Source organism: Bufo bufo, chromosome 5, assembly GCF_905171765.1.
Source record: "Bufo bufo chromosome 5, aBufBuf1.1, whole genome shotgun sequence".
Lineage (NCBI taxonomy): Eukaryota > Metazoa > Chordata > Amphibia > Anura > Bufonidae > Bufo > Bufo bufo.
Genome location: NC_053393.1, coordinates 463968395 through 463989600, shown reverse-complemented (window position 1 = coordinate 463989600; position 21206 = coordinate 463968395). Strand labels below are relative to the sequence as shown.

The following is a 21206-nucleotide window of genomic DNA, read 5'->3' as shown; positions in this document are numbered from 1 at the left end:
TAATGATCTATCCTGAGAATAGCTTGCAAAAGTATGGCTGGCACTCTGGCTTTTTATAGGAAGGTGCTCAGTGGTAGGAATATATCCTGAGGATAGATCATTAAAGGGGTTATCCAACCCCTGAAATGTTCCACCATACACAATATGCTTACCTTGCTCACTGGCACCCGCGCCGCTCCTGGTCCCCGCACCGCCGCTTATCCCTGTGCGCGGATGAAAACATCCGGTGTTGGGGGGAGGGGGCAGCCACGGCAGGCGGCGATGGGGACGAGCCTCCCTAGCGTCACATGCGATGCTAGAGAGGCTTGTCCCCGTTTCCACCTGCCATCGGCTGCCCCCCCCCCCCCGAAAAAGGATATTTTCCTCTGCGCACTGGGAGAAGCAACGGCCGTCGTGCGGGGACCAGGTGCGACGCGGTGCCGGGAAGAAAGGTAAGTATATTTTGTGTTAGGGGCCGGGGCGTATGGGGGCATTTCAGGATTTTGATAACTCCTTTAATATCAAGAGCCTGGAAAACCCCTTTAATGCCCTAGAACAGTAAAAGTGGTTGGCGAGAATTAGAGTAAATGATCTGCTATGTTTTTCGGATAAAGCGCCACTCTTCTCCATGTTCGTTTGAATGTGGATGAGTTGCAATACCAGACAAATCATATCGACAAGAGTGGTACTGTTACAATGAAAAAAACGCAGGGTTGGTCTTCACTCCCTAGAAACATCAATGAGCCTTGTGTGCCCATTACAATGTCTTTGATTCACTGGTTGCCCTTCCTTGGACCACTTTTGCTAGGTCCAACCACTGCATACTGGGAACATCCCACAAGACCTGTCATTTACATTAGATAAGCCATCACATTTCACCCCATGTCATACTCACTCAAATCCTTACAATTGGCTATTTTTCTTGTTTCCAACATATCAACGTCAACGACTAACTGATCACTTGCTGCCTAATATATCCCACCACTTGACAGGTTCTATTATGACAACATAATGAATGTTATTCACTTCACCCTTCAGTAGTTTTAATGTTGTGACTGACTTCTGTACTGAATATACAGCTTGAATAGGTCTCCTGTCATCCCTCTCTTGGCAATGGCACTTTCCTAGAACATTTTAAGGGTGTGACCCATTTTAGGATTTCGGCAAGATGCAGGTAAAGTGTCACTTGTTCTGCCAAATTTAAGAATTACGTTAGAAAGTGTAGATCTACCTTGAGTTGGATTTCGGCAGCTGTGGTTTTAGTTGATTCCAATTTCTCCACAAGCTCCATGTCACCCAAAAAGTTTCCTTCTGCTGCTGAGAGGCGAATCAACAGCTCATCTTCCAGGCGTTTCAGTTCTATCTTGAATTCATTCTGCTGTTTTGTTAACATGGACTGAGGAGACATGAGAAAATATGTAATCATTTAGGACATAAACATGTATAGATAACAAGACGGCAAAAAATCTTAGTTTTTTTTTATAAGGACAAAACATCTCACAAGCAAAGCATGATAAGGACTAGTGGGCTCATTTACTAATCTGAAATACGCCTAAATTAGGCGTATTTCTGCGCAGATGGCAGCGCACCGCTTAGTTGCGCTGCCATATGCGACTTTTACCCCCTCATGCCAGGTCTAAAATTGTGGGCGTGGCTTGGCGGGGAAAGGGCAGTCCGGCAGGCCCGTCTCATTCATCATTTTCTACACCTGTTTTAGTCGTAGAAAAAGGTCTAAATGAAAGACAGCTCAGAAACGGTCTTACATTTAGAACTAGCGCTGGATGCGCCGAAGTTATGGAGAAGCTGGCCCCTTTCATAACTCTGGCAGATCCACCACCAGCACAGGGATTTATTAAGACCGTCCTCTAAAGCGCCGGTCTTAATAAATGTGCCCCTAAAATCACCAAGGTAGTCTTTCTGCTGATAGCCAAGCCTCTCAGCCCTGGACTGTATAAAACAAAATATGTTTTTCTCTGTCTCCACTGACTTTTTATGTACAAGTAGCAATGATCTTTTGACTGAAACAATATGTATGGTAAAGTTCCCTTGTTTGCCCACACTTACTATCTAAGCATTTGGTTGGCACAGTGGGTATACATACGTCACCATAGGCATCAATAGGTTATATTAATCTAAAAGGATTACAAAGCTTAACCTTCTAATTTCTGCCCTATAAATATTCACTGCTTTACCTTCAGGTTCTCCAGATCTGGTCTTTCGATGCTGACCACATCAGCCAGTAACTGGTCTTCAAGTCCATCTGTGGTGACCGTGAAGTTAATAAGGGTGGTTTGAGCCTGAAGCTCTGGTTTATAATGTGGATTGGCGAGCTTTGTATGAAGGATTAATCTGAACTTCTTGCTGTATTCACATTCTTTGTCTCCTATCTTTATATATCTATTAAGGGAACCATGCAAAGAACAATTCATACCATGTAGGTATTGAAACAAGTTCTTGTAAATTAAATGCGAACAATATTGAAGGGGTTTTCCAGGATTAGAAAAACATGACTGCCTTAGTCCAAAAACAGCACCATACCTGTCCGTTGGTTGCTTCTGGTATTGCAGCTCAGCTCCATTGAAGTGAAAGCCCATGAGCATACAACCTGTGGACAGGTGTGGTGCTATTTTTGGGAGCAAATAGCCATCTTTTTCTAGTCCTGGACAACCCATTTAACTCCTAAAACATGCTCTATGTCTCCTCTCACATATTCACATTCAAGAGTGTTTTTCTCACTCTGCCATAAGGCCAACAAAGCAGTTGTAATTAAGAATATCATCAAACTAAGCAAATTACTAAAGAATACAGGAGGAAATTATCATTCCCTTTGCGCCAGAATTCTGGATGAAATTATTTTTTTGTGTACACCTATTTTTTTATGTATTATTTGGACGTGTCACGGCTCAGCTGTGGTTTCACTGACCCGAACTCACAGGATCATAAATTCCTATGATGCTGTGAGTTCGGGCCAGTTAAACCCACAGTCAGTCTGTAATACAGACCTCATGCGCACGATTGTATTAATTTTGCAATCCACAAAACACATATACTGGCGGTGTGCATTCCGCAATTTTCTCAGTACCATCAGTAGAAATGCCTATTCTTGTCTGCAAAACATGTTCTAAAATTTGCAGAACGGCCACGTGGATGCGGACAGCACACGAGGGATATCCGTGTGCTGTCCGCATATTTTGCAGACCAATAGAAATAAATAGGTCCACGTAAAATGCGGATTGGACGCGGACCAAAACTACGGTCTTGTGCAAGAAGCCTTGTACAGACATATAATCATGCAGAACACGGACATGTGAATGCGGCACACGTCCCCATTGTTTTTAATGTGTGTATTCACACATCAGTGTTTTAGCACGGTGGGTCCTTTTTTTTTTAGCATGGATGCATGCTCTATTTTTTCCGTGTTCACGGATCCATCACGTCCATTATAGTCTATGGGTCTGTAAAAACCGCGGCTGCAACACGGATGCCATCAGTGTTTCACGGATCATTAGGAACAGATGCTTTGAAAATTATTTTTTAACTGTTCAATGTCAGTGAAACATGGATGACACACAGACAGCAAAAAACGGACACACGGACCCATCATGTATATCTTCACGGAGGCATCATTGAGCACGGACACAAACGTGTGAATGAGGCTTAACATTGTCCATCTGCTGATACATCCAGTCTTTCTACATATTCATCATACGATCATATCTTGCATCGTTACAGTAATGTGAAAGTAATTTCATTTACACAGATATTTATTGCTTCAAAAATTATTTAAGGAAGCCAAAACATGTAACGACCTTGAATAGCTGCCTACAGCTAATGAGGGAAATTAAAGATCTGGGACACATAAAGCCATTGCTTGATCGCTCTTCCGTTACTTTATGGGTCTATGACAATGATATTAATTAGGGTGATGAGAAACAGAAAACAGAAGAAAACTGCTCTCGATACAGAAAACGGAGAATTTGGAATATGTTTCAGGGAAGTTTATACAACAATACCTGTGTAATGTATGTCTTTAGAACACTTCTAGTATCATTTTATACACTGCCTTTTTTCAGCCAAGACATGACCAAACCTCCAAAATGTACAGCAGGCTGATGAGAAATTCATACTGCACGCGGTGAGAGGCATTGCACCTGCTTACTGTGAGGAGACAAAAGCCTTAAAGGGGTTGTCTGACTTCAGCAAATGGCATTTATCATGTAGACAGATTAAATACAAGACACTTAATAATGTATTGTGATTTCCCATGTTGCCTCCTTTGCTGTCTGGATTCGTTTTTCCATCACATTATACACTGCTCGTATCCAGGGGTTATGCTTGCACTATAGAAGGCACCGGCCTTTCTGGTAGCCGGGACCGTGGGAGCATGCATAGGTTAGTGCCTTTTCCTATAGTGTGCAGGCATGGCCTACATTGCAGCAGTGGCGGTAACCCCTGGATATGAGGAGTATATAAGGCTACTTTCACACTGCCGTTTCTGGGTCCGCCTGTGAGATCCGTTTCAAGGCTCTCACAAGCGGCCCAAAACGGATCAGTTCAGCCCCAATGCATTCTGAATGGATGCGGATCCGCTCAGAATGCATCAGTTTGCCTCCGTTCAGTCTCCATTCCGCTCTGGAGGCGGACACCAAAACGCAACTTGCAGCGTTTTGATGTCCGTCTGACGAATCTGAGCCAAACGGATCCGTCCTGACTTACAATGTAAGTCAATGGTGACGGATCCGTTTTTACTTGACACAATATGGTGCAATTGAAAACGTTTGTATTATCATGAACAAAAAAAACAAAACATTTTTTATTTTATTTTGTTCATGGTAATGCAAGCAGATCCGTTCTGAACGGATACAAGCGTTTGCATTATCGGTGCGGATCCGCACCTAAACGCAGGTGTGAAAGTAGCCTAATAAGGACATATGGCAATATGGATAATCACAATACATTAGTACAGGGATCAGCAACTTTCGGCACTTCATTTGTGTGAAACTACAACTCCCAGCATGCTCCTTTCAACTCTGTGGGAGTTCAGAGAACAGCACGATGGGAGGTGTAGTTTTACAACACCTGGAGTGCCGGAGGTTGCTGACCCCTGCATTAGTAAGTGCCTTGTATTAACTTTCTCTACATGATAAATATCATTTGCTAAAGTGTGACGAACCCCTGTAACCAAGATCTGCTGGCGGAGGAGGATATGAAATGACGGCTGCTAAAATAAATGGAACAAGGTCCGATAAATGGTCCATCTAATGTGTAAGGACACATTCTGAGTAATCAGATAACTCATTTACATCAAATAAAAGCTATATACCCCTGATATAAGGAAAGTGGGAATAGAATTAGATAACCAAATGTTACTTTCTGTGCTCTGACCGACCAAGGGGAAGTGATCTGTCACTATTTGATCATTTTCATACTGGTTCAGATCACTCTTCCTGATGCTGGAATAATGTAGTATGAGAAATACAGTGCTAATGAATGCAGAACATAAGGGAATTGTCCAAGAAAAGAAAAAAGCATTTATTTTTATTTCCCCCCCCCCAGAAACAGTGCCAGTCTTCTCCATGGTTTGTTTCTGGTATTGCAAGTTTAGATAAGCTGCAATACATGATACATCCTATGAACAAGGGTGTAACCGAGATTTTGTTTCTAACCCTAGATAGACCCTTGCATGAAGATGTGAAAACAATAAAAATGAGGGAATTAGCACTTTTTTGGAGTTACCTTCGGAGTTACTCACCACTATGAAAACAACTACCGTGGAATCTCCCAATTACTGGTCTTCAATGTATTGACAATGAATACAAACATTAAAAACACATCTATCACGGTATAAACCATTCCTTTCAAACACATAAAACTTCAGAACTATTTCTCACAGTTCATCCCCTTGTGTGAAGTTACAGAATTTCAGGTAGCCACAGAGGTTCCCATTTTCTAAAGATCCTTTACAGATCATTCACGTAATATGCAAGTAAGAACATTTTCTTTGGAATGGATACAATTCAATAAATAATTCCTGCTACGCTTTCCACTGTCAATTGATATCATAAGACATATTCTATTTCCAAATTAGTAGTGTCTAAAGCGCAGTAGATTTAATTATTTGTAATTGCCTAGTTGTTGTCAGTATGTGGCCATTTTATGACACCGGAGTCTACAGTGTGGGTCAGGTTCAACTGTATATCTTTTCAACACAGAATTAATGTACTATTGATAGAACCATTACTGGAACCAAATTAAAGTCTGAGCTGATGGATTGGTCCGCAGGGTGCTGTCAGACATGAAAGGAGTAATTAGTATTCATTACTTCATACTCCACAACATTCCAATTATTAATGAACTTCAACTGTTGGACTGCACCAAATATATCACAACCATCTATTTAGCCATTATTCCAAAGGAGGAATTTATATCTTGGCACGCCATTAAGAAATATCCAAAACTGTGAAATTATATATTGGACATTACTAGGAGTTGTGTAGAATGTTTATAGGAAAATACATATATCATATCGTAAAAGATTTAAATAAAAAAATAAAAAAATCATAGAAAGGAAAGGTGAATTTTAAATGCAAACGTGACTTAGGCCCCATGCACACGAAATGGGTGTATGACCATTTGCAGTCTATGGGGCTATCCACATGGCCGTTTGACTTCTCAGCCAGACAGCCCCTATTGAAATTAATGGGCCCGTTTTTAATGGCCATGTTGACATGAGTACAACTGTCTAACAGCCATTAAAAACGGGTTAAAATGCTTTTCAGGGGTTTAAAAAAGAAAATAAAGCCCAGGAGAGTCATAGCTGTAAGTGTAGGTCCTGTCTGTTAGAAGACACCTTGTTGCTGGTAGATGGGCCCGATATATTCTTGATCAAAATGCATAAAGAGCTTCTAATCATCATATAGTTATAGTAAGTATAGTAGTTAGGGCTCATTCACACGACCGTATTAATGGGTCCGCAAAAAGGATAGAACATGTCCTATTCTTGTCCGTTTTGCAGACAAGAATAGGCATTTCTATAATGGGCCGTCTGTTCCATAAATTGGGGAACGCACACGGGCGGCATCCATGTTTTGCGGATCCGCAATTTACGGACTGCAAAACACAGCTCGGTCGTCTGAATGAGCCCTAATGCAGTTAACACTTATTCATGTTTTCAATGTTCACATGTGCCTTTGTGCATTAAGCAGTGTGCTGCTACTAGTTCTTGTTGCATTAGTGATGCAGCCATGGTAGCATACACCTGATCCCCTCTACATATAGTTTGGAGGTGCTGGTTTAATTCTCTTTTGCATGATATATATACATAAATACTCATCTCATCGACTTGAACGTGCTGACTCTCGCTCTGCACTGGAAGGACCTGACGATCCCAGCATCAGGTCCTTCCAGTGCAGAGCGAGTGTCAGCGAGTTCAAGTGGATGAGATGAATAATTTATTTATTTTTTGCACCCAGCAAAATTAGTGACTAATTTATACTGGTGGCATTTTCCAGGGCATTTTATATACAGTGCTGGGGGGATTTCATACATAAGGTGGCACTATTGGGGGGTATTTTATATACAGAGGGCACCTTGTATACACTGGGACTACCATGGGAGGCATTATAGACAACGGGAGCATTACAGAGGGCCATTATAGATACTGGGGGCACTGTGAGGTGTACTGAGGGCACTGCAGGGTTGGGATGCTAAAAAATAAACCAATGAAATGCATCCATTTTTTTATGGCTGTTTTTAACTGCTATGAAAAACGAATGCAAAACCGCCATTCAAAATGGCATCATTATTTTTCTTGTTCTGTGCTGCTATATACATATTACAAACAGTGGATAATATTATTTCACTTAGATCTACATTATTATTATTATTATTATGAATAATTTATTTTTCAAAAACCAATTGCTTTTGTAACTGGAGGTATTACAACAGTTGGTGCCCAGGTCGCTTATTGAGTTGATTTTTCCTTATCTTATAGATTTTTCATTGGAGTTGTGCATGTATGCTCTCAAAGTGTTATTATACCACTAGATGGCGCAGGCATAAGAGAAGAGCAGGTTCAGTTCTATTCTTGCTTTCTATGTAAGCTTTTACCCTTGATGTATTACACTGCAGGCTTTATCAGGTAGCTGGAACAACATAGCACATGTCTATGCTCTCTTCATGCCATTATTAAGGAACTAAAACATTTTGGTATATTTTTTAAGGGGTTATCCAGGATTATGTCTGGTTGTGTCTGGTATTGCAGCTCAGCTCCATTGAAGTGAATGGGGCTAAGTGGAGCTGTTTTTTAAAAAGAAGCCATGTTTTTCTAGTCCTGGACAACCCCTTTGAGAATTTATGGGGATTTTATTTTTAATTTTTCATGTCAATATTTATATAAAAAAAAATAAACTAGGCCAACTAATACACAGACACTTCCCAGAAGCCATCTGTGTGCCATCCATATTTTTCAGACTTTTTTTATGGCTGTATTTTGCGGACATGCGAAAATGATGCAGGAGCAAAATGGACAAAATATGTGGACTCCTTGAACCGTGGTATGTGGGATGCAAAATGGCAACGGTTGTGTGCATGAGGCCTTCGGGTGAGATAGCAGACTCACAATTAGGTGCAACAGCCTCTGTGGCTGCTTGCTTCTCTCACTGCCGCTCATGTCCCCCTCCCTTCCTCACAGACTTCCATGGGCAGCTGTGATCTGATCCTTCAGTGAGCAGACACTCCATCTTGGTGTTATCATAGAATTTCTTTTTTTTTTTTATAGTTATCTTATAAACTCATATGGAGCTAACATATTCTGAAGCTCTATACAGACATTAACATCTGAATTTAGAGTGAACAATTATAAAATTTTCTTTGTTAACATATATTACAAAGTTTCTTATATTCACCTGCAATATTGATTTTGGCAAAGTTTGTTGAAAGCAGTGACAATTAAAGAACAGTTATTGGTTTGAAATGTTGAATCTTTCAAGTTTCTACAGGAAGTACACCCTCATTATTTAAACAGATGTAAGGCTACTTTCACACATGAGTTCTTGTTTTCCGGTATTGAGATCCGGCAGAGGATCATAATACTGGAAAAAAATGTTTCTGTGTAGTCCTCATGCATTCTGAATGGAAAGAGATCCGTTCAGGATGCATCGGGATGTCTTCTGTTCTGGCAGGATTCCGTTTAGTGACCGGACACAAAACCGCTGCAAGCTGCGGTTTTGTGTCCGATCATAAAAACAGAAAAAAAATGTATCAGACACTGAAAAGAACGTAAGTCAATGGTGACGGATCCGTTTTTTTAGGAGCCTAAGAACCAGATCCATCACCCATTGACTTTCAATGTATTTAGTGATGGATCCATTTTTATCCATTTTGATTTTACACAACCGCATCCTAACGGAATGGATGCATCCTGATGTGTAAAATCAAAACGGATCCATTAAATTCTGGTATTGAGATCCTCTGCCGGATCTCAATACTGGAATTAACAACACAATTGTGAAAGTAGCCTTAGAACAAAAGCTTGTTTTTAACCTCACTGGCGCAGGGGGACTACAATGTTCTCTTTTTTTTATCATCAGTTTATTCCATAAATTCAATATCTTTAGAAGTCACTTGGACCATGGATACTGTCTGGTCCAAGTAGTGAAGTATCCTGAAATATGACGGAGCTTTAACTGTTTTGAAAATTATCAGTAAACAATGCAGCAGATCATCTACCCTTCATGGAAGCGAAACTTACCTTCCTCGTTTAACTGTGTTTCTTCCCAAAAGAGGGTCAAGTACAGGATCAATGCTTTCATCCAGATTTTCGATTAACACAATATCACCCAATGCCAATGCATTTTCAATTGTATTTAAGTAGCTAGAAAAAGAAGTAAAAACAAAAACAGATGCGAAAAAGGAAACCCAACCACATATACTCAGACGAATTTTATGAATGGTTCGAAAAAGTGGTATAATAGACATGATTAAAAGCAAACACACCAGGCTAAAATAATGAAAACGACAGAACTAATTCGATATTTGTTAAAATGGAACTGACCATCTGGTTGCCTTCAGTGTCATCTTCCTCTTTTTCCAATGTACCAGTTTCTGCATGTATGTTTATCCTACAGTGCATGTTTTAAATGGGCTAAAATACTCAACATGTCGTTTTCTATACCCCATTACTGTGCTGTTATCAGAGATAACTGGTCACTGGTCACCTGTGAGAAGAACCTTTCTTCCTATGACAACAATGCTTAATCCTTGGCTCTGGCAGCTCAATTTTATCACAGGGAGTCAAAACTAATTATATCAGCCAACTAGAACTTGTCTTTCATTTTTGTTACAAAAAACAAAGCAAAGTTAAATTTTGATTGGTTGTTTGGTTGCCAATGTTCATATGAGGACACTAAGCTTGTGTGCACACAAAGACTGACTGTCTCATGGAGGCAACACCAAGCCAGACCAGCAATCGGCTGATTGGAGTGGATCCTGCATCTGAAAACCATCTGTGATGTTAGCCGTTTGTTGTGGGTTTCAGTATTAAATGGCAACCATTCAAATGAATGGCAGATCAGAAAATTCATGGACGGACGAGTCTGCCACAGCAAGTGCCACTTTTTGAGTGTGTCTCTCTGCACCGGAAATACGCCTTTAATTAGAGATATTTCTGTAAGTAAATGACCCCCTAATTGTATTCCCCAACCATTCTGAAGCAGCTATTCCTATGACTCTGTGTTGTGTCATTCCTCTATTATATATATCCTCTATTAGGCTGCGTTCAGTTATGTGATCAGTTATTTCCATCAGTTATTGTGAGCCAAAACAAGGTGTGGGTCAAAAACACAGAACAGGTGCAGATCCAATAATTACACCTGATCTCTGTGAAGGCTTCACTACTGGTTATGGCTCACAATAACTGATCGAAATAACTGACCAAATAACTGAAGTGTGAACGCAGCCTTATATACATCCTCTATATTCCTATAGAAGTTTATCAATGAACTGACAGCAATTCAGGTCCATGTGGGAGTTACCACTGGCAGCACCGATTGTATAGTGTCAGACTGGGCAGAGACAACTCCCCCCAACTGGTAACGGATGGACCTTTACTGCTGACTGCTGGTAGTTCATTTTTAAATTTCTAGCAGCAACAACAGAAGAATGACATGAACCCATCAAATTTCTAAATCAAGAATACATCTAATCATATACTGGATGTACAGTACAGATGAAACTCGAAAAATTAGAATATCATGCAAAGTTCATTTATTTCAGTAATGCAACTTAAAAGGTGAAACTTACATATGAGACTCATTACATGCAAAGCGAGATATCTCAAGCCTTTATTTGTTATAATTTGGATGATTATGGCTTACAGCTTATGAAACCCCAAAGTCTCAATTTTGAGGTACCCTTTGCACAGGGGGTATGGGTTAATTAGCTGACTAGAGTGTGACACTTTGAGCCTAGAATATTAAACCTTTTCATAATATTCGAATTTTAAGCTGCATTAATGCCATTCCTTTTAATTTGCATTACTGAAATAAATGGAATTTTGCACGATATTCTAATTTTTCGCATTTCACCTGTATATATAGGGCAAACAGAAAAAAAAATGAAGGCATTAGGTTCCTCTAAGTATACGCATAACCCCAGAACCAAGCATGGTTTTTTATCTGAAATAAAAATACAATTTGCACAGTAGAATTCTTATCGGACATCCACATTACACTGTCTAGGAAATGAACAGCATCCTAAACATTGAGGAAACAAATCAACAGAGCAAAAATAAAAGTGAGAGATAAAATCCTTAACTTTACACACACACCAATTTATTACCAGCAATGAAAAGACAGGTGTTTAGCAAATGTAATTTTGTGGGAACAAAGCATAAATGTTCCATTAAAGTCACATTAAAATCTATAATCTAAAAAGGGCACTTCATTTACTACAGACATATTGAAGAAAGATCCACTGGGCAGAAAATCATTTGCTTTTGTGCTCAGTGTATTAAGTACTCTATTGGGTGCTGCTGATAAAGACTAATATAGCTGGCGTAACGTTCCTTTTATTGTCAATGAGATTATGATTCATAACATTAACCTACTGCAAGGGTGAGGTTCTGGGAAAGGCAAGAGGTTCTGTAAGATGCATGCCCATATTTCTCATCATTATACTGCATACCGCCTGTCACCACAATCAATGTCATGTGGGGAAAAAAGGACTCCGAACATCAGCTCTAAAGAAGGCACGTATTATAATTGTGACCATAAGCAGTAACTATTAACAAAAATAATTATGATACCACGATAAACTCTACGCATTGCTGCAGACCAATCATTTTGGAGTCATTTCAGATTGTTGGGAAATTTGGAAAATACCAAAAGATTCTTAAATGGCATCAACTATTTATACTTTATAGAGGAGATGGAATCCATGGTCTGTATGTTCAATGGGTTGGTGGCTCCAATAAAAACACAAAAATAATACTGCACGCAACGGTTTCTGTCCAGCCGATTTTCAGCATATATTCTAGAAAGCAGCTGGATATACAACAGATCCCATTAGAGTCAATGGGAATCTGGTGGTACGCGGTCGAATCCAGCAATACCGACTGTGAATGGGGCCTTACAAAGCACAATGGTTAGCTCCTGAGCTGTGCCTCCTTTACCCTGGGTTCACACCTGAGCGTTCTGAAAGGAGCGCTCTGTATGCGCGATTGTACGGGCGTTTACAATCGTGCATACAGAGACAAGCGAACGCCCATTGTCGCGCGTTCCCGAAAGTCTATGTACGGGAACGCGCGACAAAACGCCCCAAAGAAGCTCAAGAACTTGTTTGAGCGTCGGACGTTTTACAGCGCGATCTTACGCGCTGTAAAACGCCCAGGGGAGAACCATTCCCATAGTGAAGCATTGGTTTCTCCTTGTTGAGCGTTTTACAGCGCGTAGGAACGCGCTGTAAAACGCTCAGGTGTGGACTTAGGGTTACCGATATTCACTGCACACCAACAACTCTGACACAGCAGCATTAACCCGTATTAAGACGCTGTTTCCTACACAGAGGTCGGTGGTTCGGTATTGCGACAAGACATCCACCTCTCAGAACCTGCCATTTGTACAAACTTTTGGGTGGAAGTGTGCCTTAGTTTTCACCCTGTGACTTTTATTTCCCAAGCAATGCAATCCTGTTTGTCCCTTGATAATATAGTACAACATTGAAAAATTCCTTTATCTGACGTGACAAAGTAACAGCAGTTCTATCAGAGCATTTTGACTGCTCAGACATTAAATCAAAAACCTTAAATGCAACTTCAAAATAAATGTATTTCTGTAAAGATAACAAGACTGTCCTGTAAATTTTGTATTTCACACATACCCTTTCTGTCCTAAATGTATGACTTTCAAGGCAGCTCCATATTTATTCTTAATCCATTTGATGCCCTGTTGCTGTGGATCTATCATAAGAGGCCATCGCTCGCAGTTTATTAAAGTGGTGGCATTTTCCGTTGACATTCTGTCTCCCGGCAAACCTTCATTATTCCAGGCGGCTACAGTAGCATCATCAGTCAGCATGGCAATTGGATCGAGACCTTCAGATATTGGAATTGCAACCTGAATGGAGAAAATGTGGTTCAGTAAACCTCTAACTCTGGACTGTAAAAGGATGCAGCTACACTCCTTAACATTGAAATTGCAACACGAAGAAGCAAAAGTTGTGGAATCATGAAAATCACAGGATGGACAGACATTGGCATATGCTGTAGTGGGAAGCTGGTAGAAAATTCGAAGTGCAATTTGTGCCATGGTTTTTGGGTTTCATTTTTACGATGTTTCCTTTGCAGTAAAACTGACCTGTGCCCTTCATTGTTTGGGTCAGTACATTACAGTGATACCACATGTATATTACTTTTCTGAGAAAAAAAATTTAAACTTTGGAAACATTTTTTTTCTTTGCATCGCCATATTCTGACCCACATAACTTTTTTATATTTCCATCAATTGAGCTGTGTGAGGGCTCATTTTTGTGTTTTTTTATTGATTTTGGAGTGTATACATTTATATTTTAATAGTTTAGGTATTTTGAGATTCAGCACTGCATGATGTTTATTTTTTATTTACTATTTACAATTTTTTTGTATGTGGTGATGCCAGCGGATTAACCCTTTCACATGCTGCTGTCAGCGCTGACCGTGGCACATGCAGGGTTTGCAGAGGAGAGGGCTCCCTCTGACTCCATCGGCCCCCCGCGCTGTGCTGACAGGGAGCCGCTGGTTGCCATGGCAGCCCAGATGCCTTACACAGGCATCAGAGCCTGCCAGCTTCGGAAGCCCAGGAGATCCAGCCTGCAGGCTGGGTCTCCTAGGCAACTGTCAGCGTCTTACTGTGTAAGACGCTGACAGTTCAATTCAGTACAATACATAATGTATTACAGGGATCAAACCCTGAAAAGGTTAAGTCCCCAAATATAAAAGTAAAAAAAAGTGAAAAAAAAGTTTTTTTTATAAAAATAAATGAATTTAAGTTTCAAGTAACAAAAAAGCCCCCTCACCATAAAATAGTGTTTAAAAAGAAGAAATAACAAAAAAACAGACATATTAGGTATCGCCGCGTCCGTAACGACGTGCTCTAGAAAAATGTTACATAATCTACCACCTCAGGTGAATGCCGTAAAAAAAAAAAACTGACCAAAAAATTTCATTTTTGTGTCACCTTACATCACAAAAAATGCAATTCCAAGCGATCAAAAAAACATATGTACCCCAATATGTGATCTTCAGATCGCTTCTCCCTTACATTGCAATGAATTAGCATCGCAGTGTATGGCAGATTCGCTCTTTTCTTAAGGAGCCCTGCCACCTGCACACCTCCATAAGTACTACAGCTGTAATAGCCTGGAACTCTTCAGAGAGATCTAGGCTATTAGACAGAACAAATACCTTTTTCCGTCTCTTTAAAGAAACGAGGGCTTAATGATAAAAAAAAATATGAAATCAAAATATTCAATACATCTCAATGTATTCAGAATCAAGTATGAGCAACCTGCACTGAAATACATACACTTACATGCTATCAGTGAGCTTAGAATTTGAGTTATTAATGGTTGTCTAAGGAATGTTCTGCCATGCTGAATGCATTTGGGTAGGCAAATTATCAAGATCCACTGCTAGCCGCTCTCTTTGCAATTGCTGACCAATGACGTCCCAGATGTACTTCATGGGAGACAAGTCCTGAAACCCTGCAGGCCATGGTAGCACGTTTAGACTATGCAGGGCGCTCACAGTAGCATGAGCAACAGGTCTCCTGGTGTTGTCCACTTGGAGAAATGGTCACACCATAATCAGTGTAACACTGAGCTGTTAGTGGAAATGAAAACTAGAGGGGTCTGTCTACTGTGCATTATGCCACCCCACTCCATAATCACCCCTGGGTGTGACTTTCCCTTGTGAAGGCTTCTTCATGGCGTTGCCCATGTGGTCTGCAGGCCCATCTCTTGCTCTCATTGCATTAAACACAATCAGTGAAGAGGATAGACCCACATTCCAGCCTCCATTGCTGTCTTGCTGGGCAGCATGAGAGCAGTCGTGTGAGATCAATGGAACACCTGTAGCTGGACATATGGCTCATAGCCCAATGTCATGCAAATGCCTTCTCATGGTTTGTGTAGGCATCGTTTGCTGCCCTAGGTTTGGGATATGATGTCTTCTTGACTTGCAGGACAGAATGGATCACTATGCGCCATTCTTCTAAACAGAAAATCCATCTGTGAAGAAGCTCTCCTGTGTGCACCCCTTGATGTCATTCTAATTCGTTGTTCTCCCAACCACCGGGAAACACAATGTTGAACAGTGCTGACATTATGACCCAGGCGCTTAGTAATCTGCCAAAGTGATAAACCAAAGTCTCTGGCACATTGACAAACAAGAGACATTACACAATCATCCCAAAAAACTTGATCTGATTTTTGATCTTTTGTGTGGCTAAAACGTCTTTGCTTTCAATCTGGCTTTTATGCCCCTCCCACATTTAACAGATTGGAGCTAGGTGCTTGAAAATGTGATCATCTGCAGAGCTTAGTGACACTTGCTACTTTAATCAGTTTGCATAACCTTAAAGTTTGTCCTTCTTAGTGTTGCAATTTCAATGTTGAGGATTGAATATATCAAATATAAGTAATGGTTAAATCAAACAAAATGATTGAAAATACAGAACTATCGCAATAACTCAGCCTTAAAAGGGAAACTGTTCCATTGAAAATTCAGTGCAAATTATATGCAGCATGTTCTAGACCCTGGTGCTGGGTAGATTGATATATAGTTTTGTAGGAAAATATTCATTATAATCTATTATTTAGTGAACTAAACCTCTGCTCATTCTGGACTTAGGCGTCTGGCGGGCAGTCTCACTCTGATTGGCAGTCTCCTCTGAGTTATTTCCACTTAAATTTTCTATTTGATGTGGATGTATGAGGCCTTGTTTTATGCAGGAGAACTTGCAATGTTTTTCCAGCGCAGTTTTGGAAAAACATATAAATAACAGTGTAATTTATATATATTTGAGGTGGTATGAACAGAGAAAGAAGTATTTTTCAGCATTGTTTTGTTTATTCTTTATACTGTCCACTTTTTACCCTGCATAACCTGATAAAGTTTTATACTTTATTTTTTCAATAGACATTATTTAATTTTTTTTTATTTTTTTTTTTTAATTAAAAACCTATAATGTATTAGCATATTTCTGTACAGGAGCCCTCTATATGTGTGCCGCGGTGCACAAGTCATATTGAACTAGACACGTCAGTAAATAATTTGTCCCTCAAGAATTAAAGAAACACTCCCACAAAAACTGTTATTTTCTTGTCTGTTAGTAAGCGATATGGTGTACATAGGTGGGTAGGTAGGTAGTTTGCTTACTGGTGACTTTAATCACGAGATACTGTAAGATCTCAATTACCTGGATGGTCATCTTGTCTGAAGATTACTTTGCAAGTACATTTGTAGATATGCCTTGCTTTGTTTCTTGGTTAAAGTTAAGCTTATATTACACCTGCAGATAATCGTGAAGATAATTGCTAATAAGCGATCGTTAGTGAAGATCTGGCAGTGTAATACAAGGAAACGCTTGTTCATTGGGCAATTAGAATCTTTTAGCAGGTTTAAAAATTATTGTTTGCCAGCGACAGATCGTGCTGTCTAATCATGATCTGCTGCTGGCAAACAATTATTCAGTTTTGGGACGAGTGATGGTATTAGTGATCGCTCCTCCCCATACTGAGGAGGAGATCGCTGCATGTAATAGCAATGGTCTCCTCCGCTAACAAGCAATCGATCGCTGGGAAGGAACACTTCCCCCCCTGGCAATCGCCTGCAAAATCTGCAGGTGTAATAAGCTACAGAGCAGGAACAAACAAAGCTAAAAGCAGGAATGAAAAATGCTTATATTGTACCTTCTGAGACTTGAGGAAAGGAAGCCACATTTGTTCCATAAGTTCCTGACGATAGCGTTTTGTAAAAGAACCCACATATGATACAAATGCAGCAGTCAACAACACGTCACCACATAAAGTCTTCTCCTGAGCTTCAAAATTTTTTATGGACTCACTCCAACGAACATTTTCAGACTGGGGAAAAAAGGAATCAAAATTAGGTGCTTCATACTCTACCAGTATTTACATAGACAGTAACAAAACACACCTATCCCTGATTTCTTCATTATTATTTTATATACACCAACTATCAGAAGCTGAGCCATGAAGGGTTCTGGAGTCCTTACATCAGAGATCTTTATGTGTACCTCGAGTCCGATCCCTGACTGCTGTCTTGTCACCGAGAAGCACTTTATATATCCATGCCACAGGAAGACATACAACCAGTCAAAGGATCTTAACGTAACCCTCCAGTCCAGAGACATATTTAATAACCAATGGGCAATAGGGTATATTATTGCGAGGTTCCCTCCTTTTGATCACCTCTGCCATGGATCCTTCTATTTAAGATCCCCTCTGATTCCACAAAATGGTTGCCAGTTTCATAAACTACCCATCCGTACTCTGTGATACTCTCTGTTCTGATCCTAGATGGACTTGCTCTGATGACCTCACCATAGTGTCCATCCTTTGCATACTTCTGGAGCATACAGTCAGCATTGATTCTGGGGCCAAAAGAAGTAGGCTGTGATGGCAGAGCAGCAAAGGAACACAAAGAATGGACACCGCACTGGGGTCATTCACCGGAAGAGGGGCACAAATGGTGGACACCAGGTAATACAGTATACCCCTCTGGATAAATTTGTCTCTGGACAGGTAGCTCATTTTAACTTTCTGGACCCTTGTTCAGTTGGGAACTTAAATTCTCAGGATTTGAGTGGAAGTAGGCTAAAGGTGCTACAGTGTATTTTAATTTTTTGTAGTATTCCTCTCATAACATTATTTGTGTACTATGCAGTTTTCCATGGCCGCAGCCTCATGTAGTCAGACCTCCTCACGCTGTCACATTCAAGCAGTGACATGAGCGCCCTGTTCATGTCCATACAGCGCACTAGGCCAAGGCGAATACGCTCACATGATACTTTTATGTGACCCTCATGTAAAATATCATCAGGCCACCCTACACTATGTTTACATAAAGCTGTAGGTTTGATGCAGCACTAAAAGTGGTTTGGCAGGATTTGTTAACTGATAACCTACCCTCTGGATGGGCCATCAGTTTCTAATCGTGGCGGTCCGACACCCGAGATCCCCGCCAATTAGCTGTTTGAGAAGGCACTGTTGTTCACAGTAGTGCCGTGGCCTTCTCTTTGCTTACCAAGCACAGCGCCTTACATTGTATAGCGATATGCCTAGGCCATGTGACCAATGAACATCACGTCACATGGTCTAGGCAAAGCTGAGAGAAGGCCAAGACGCTACTGTAAGCGCCGATGCCAAATGCTGATTGGCGGGGACCCCCACCGTTCAGATAAAGAATCCCAGAAAACACCTTTAAGACAAAGTTAGTACTTTAAGTATATTGATAATGAAGGAAATCTATAATTCCATTTACACCAGAATTCTGGCAGAAAACCCATTTGTACGAGTACCATTTTTGTCACAATTTCTTTGACTTTTTGTGATCTTACGCCACTCCTGCTAACTTCTAAAATGTGAGTGGGAAAGTAGGTGAGGTTAGCTACGTTATTTAAACTATAAAACATGCCCCTCATATAGGTTTTATACATATCCCACTCCCCAGCACCCATGTCGCTCCTGATCCGTGCACCGCCGCCGCTACATCTCCTCGTCGTGCAGATCAAAACATTCAGCAATGGGGGAGCAGCCAATAGCAGGCCACGACGAGATGCAGCGGCGGGCCATGCAGGGATCAGGAGCGTCACGGGTGCCAGGGAGCAGGGTAACTGTAATCTATATGAGGGGCATGTTTTATAATTTGAATAATACCTTTAAGTGTACACCAGATACATCAACGGTGATTTTTTTTAAAAGCTGACAAAAAAGGCCGAAATTTACTTTAGAAGGGGGTGGCATGAAAGGGGGTGACATCTTTTGACAAATATATCTGCCGCATTTTTAAAATGAGGTTTGCGGAAAAAAAACCTCAAGAAGAACTAACCTCATGATAAACTCCCACCAATGTGTTTTGTTACTTATACACATTACTATATTATGTTATATTATATGCTAATATATACTTTATATTTTTTGGGAAACAGTAGGTAACAAGGAATTTACAGGAAATGCTTTAAATAAAGAAGTTTTACATTTACATATACTTTCATATTCTTATATCAAATCTTCCTTTTAGTCTGAAATGAGTTTCATCGAGGTAACAGAAATGAAAGTATGTTTAATACCAGTTTGGTATCATTTAGCAGCAATTAAATCATCAGAAGCGACGGAGGCACTGGGAAAGAAAATATCTGAAGCTACAGCAGTAATCAGGATGTTATTAGGAGCCAATAAGTAAGTCTGCCACTTTAACTTATCTCCTACTGTGAAGAAAACTCAGTTCATTTAAGGTAAAAAAAAAACTTGTAACATCTATTTTACAAATTCTGCTTGTGAGTAAGTTATAAACAACTATGAAAATCCTATCCTTAATCTCTTTAAAACCATAAAAATGGTGAAGATTTTCTAAACATGGAATGATCATCTATTTGAATCTTCAATAATTTCACCACACTGTCCACGCATCATAAATCAAAAGTGACATTGGCTAACAAGAGTTTAAGTGTAGGAACATGCAGTGTAATACATTTCCAGACAGTTAAAAATCACTATAATCTCATCCTAATGTATTATAGATTGCTTGTAATGTCATCTCGGCTAAGATGACCTATTTCTAATTTTTAACAGCTGCTCATCTTAGGAGTTAGTTAATGATTAGATATAAACTGCCTGCATTATTCTACTGATTTATCAGCTCCCAGGTCTACGAAATAAGGAGGAAATAACTCTTCTAGAAATATATTGTTCTTTGTGAGCTCTGATTAAAGCTTGTTAGGGCCTCATTCACACGACCGTATGTTTCTTCCTCGTCCGATCCACATTTTTAGCGGATGACACACAGGCCCATTCATTCCTATGGGTCCACAAAAAATGCGACCAGGACACGGTTGCCATCCATGTGCTGTCCGCATCCGTCTTTCCGTCACATAAATTATAGAATATGTCCTATTCTTGTCCGTTTTGTGGACAAGAACAGGCATATCTACTTTTGGGCCCACAACAAATGCAGAATGCACATGGCCTGTACATTTTCCCTTTAATCAGCGTACTCATGCCATCACTACACTGTAATGGTTTACAAGAATGATCCGCTTACTACAAAGCACTAATATGGCGCAGAGCAAGAAGGAGTTAAGTATAACATTTTATCAAAATGATACAGAAAAAGGTAAATGACTCACAAGGCCATTTGATGTTGTGATAAGATTACATCCATCTCTTGACATATACGGTATGCAATAAGAACTTTACTAACCTCGAGGCCCTTTACAAGTCTGTTGGCCAGTTCTATGGTGGTGTTAGTGCGATTAACCTCTTCTTGGCACCTGATTTTCTCAGCTGTTGCTTTTTCAAAAGACTGTTGCAGTCTCTTCAAATTGTTGTCCAAGTCCTTTAAGTACATACATATATATTATAAAGATGTATATTAAAGGGGTTATCCAATTTCACAAACAGCCTCCCCATGTGCCGGGCCCCTCACAGGTAATATACTTACCCCGCTCCCT

At 40.2% G+C, this 21206-nt stretch overlaps 1 protein-coding gene across 1 annotated transcript in view; it reads right to left on the bottom strand.

Annotated features, from left to right (window-relative positions):
- DNAH11 (dynein axonemal heavy chain 11) overlaps nucleotides 1-21206 on the bottom strand; it is a 303358-nt gene that overhangs the window by 59520 nt on the left and 222632 nt on the right. Inside the window, exons 63-68 of the mRNA XM_040433722.1 lie at nucleotides 20957-21091; nucleotides 17425-17598; nucleotides 13357-13592; nucleotides 9731-9853; nucleotides 2172-2376; nucleotides 1211-1375 (exon numbers count right to left, since the gene is read on the bottom strand). Coding sequence (XP_040289656.1) covers nucleotides 1211-1375; nucleotides 2172-2376; nucleotides 9731-9853; nucleotides 13357-13592; nucleotides 17425-17598; nucleotides 20957-21091 — 1038 coding nt within the window. The remainder of the gene's footprint in view (nucleotides 1-1210; nucleotides 1376-2171; nucleotides 2377-9730; nucleotides 9854-13356; nucleotides 13593-17424; nucleotides 17599-20956; nucleotides 21092-21206) is intronic.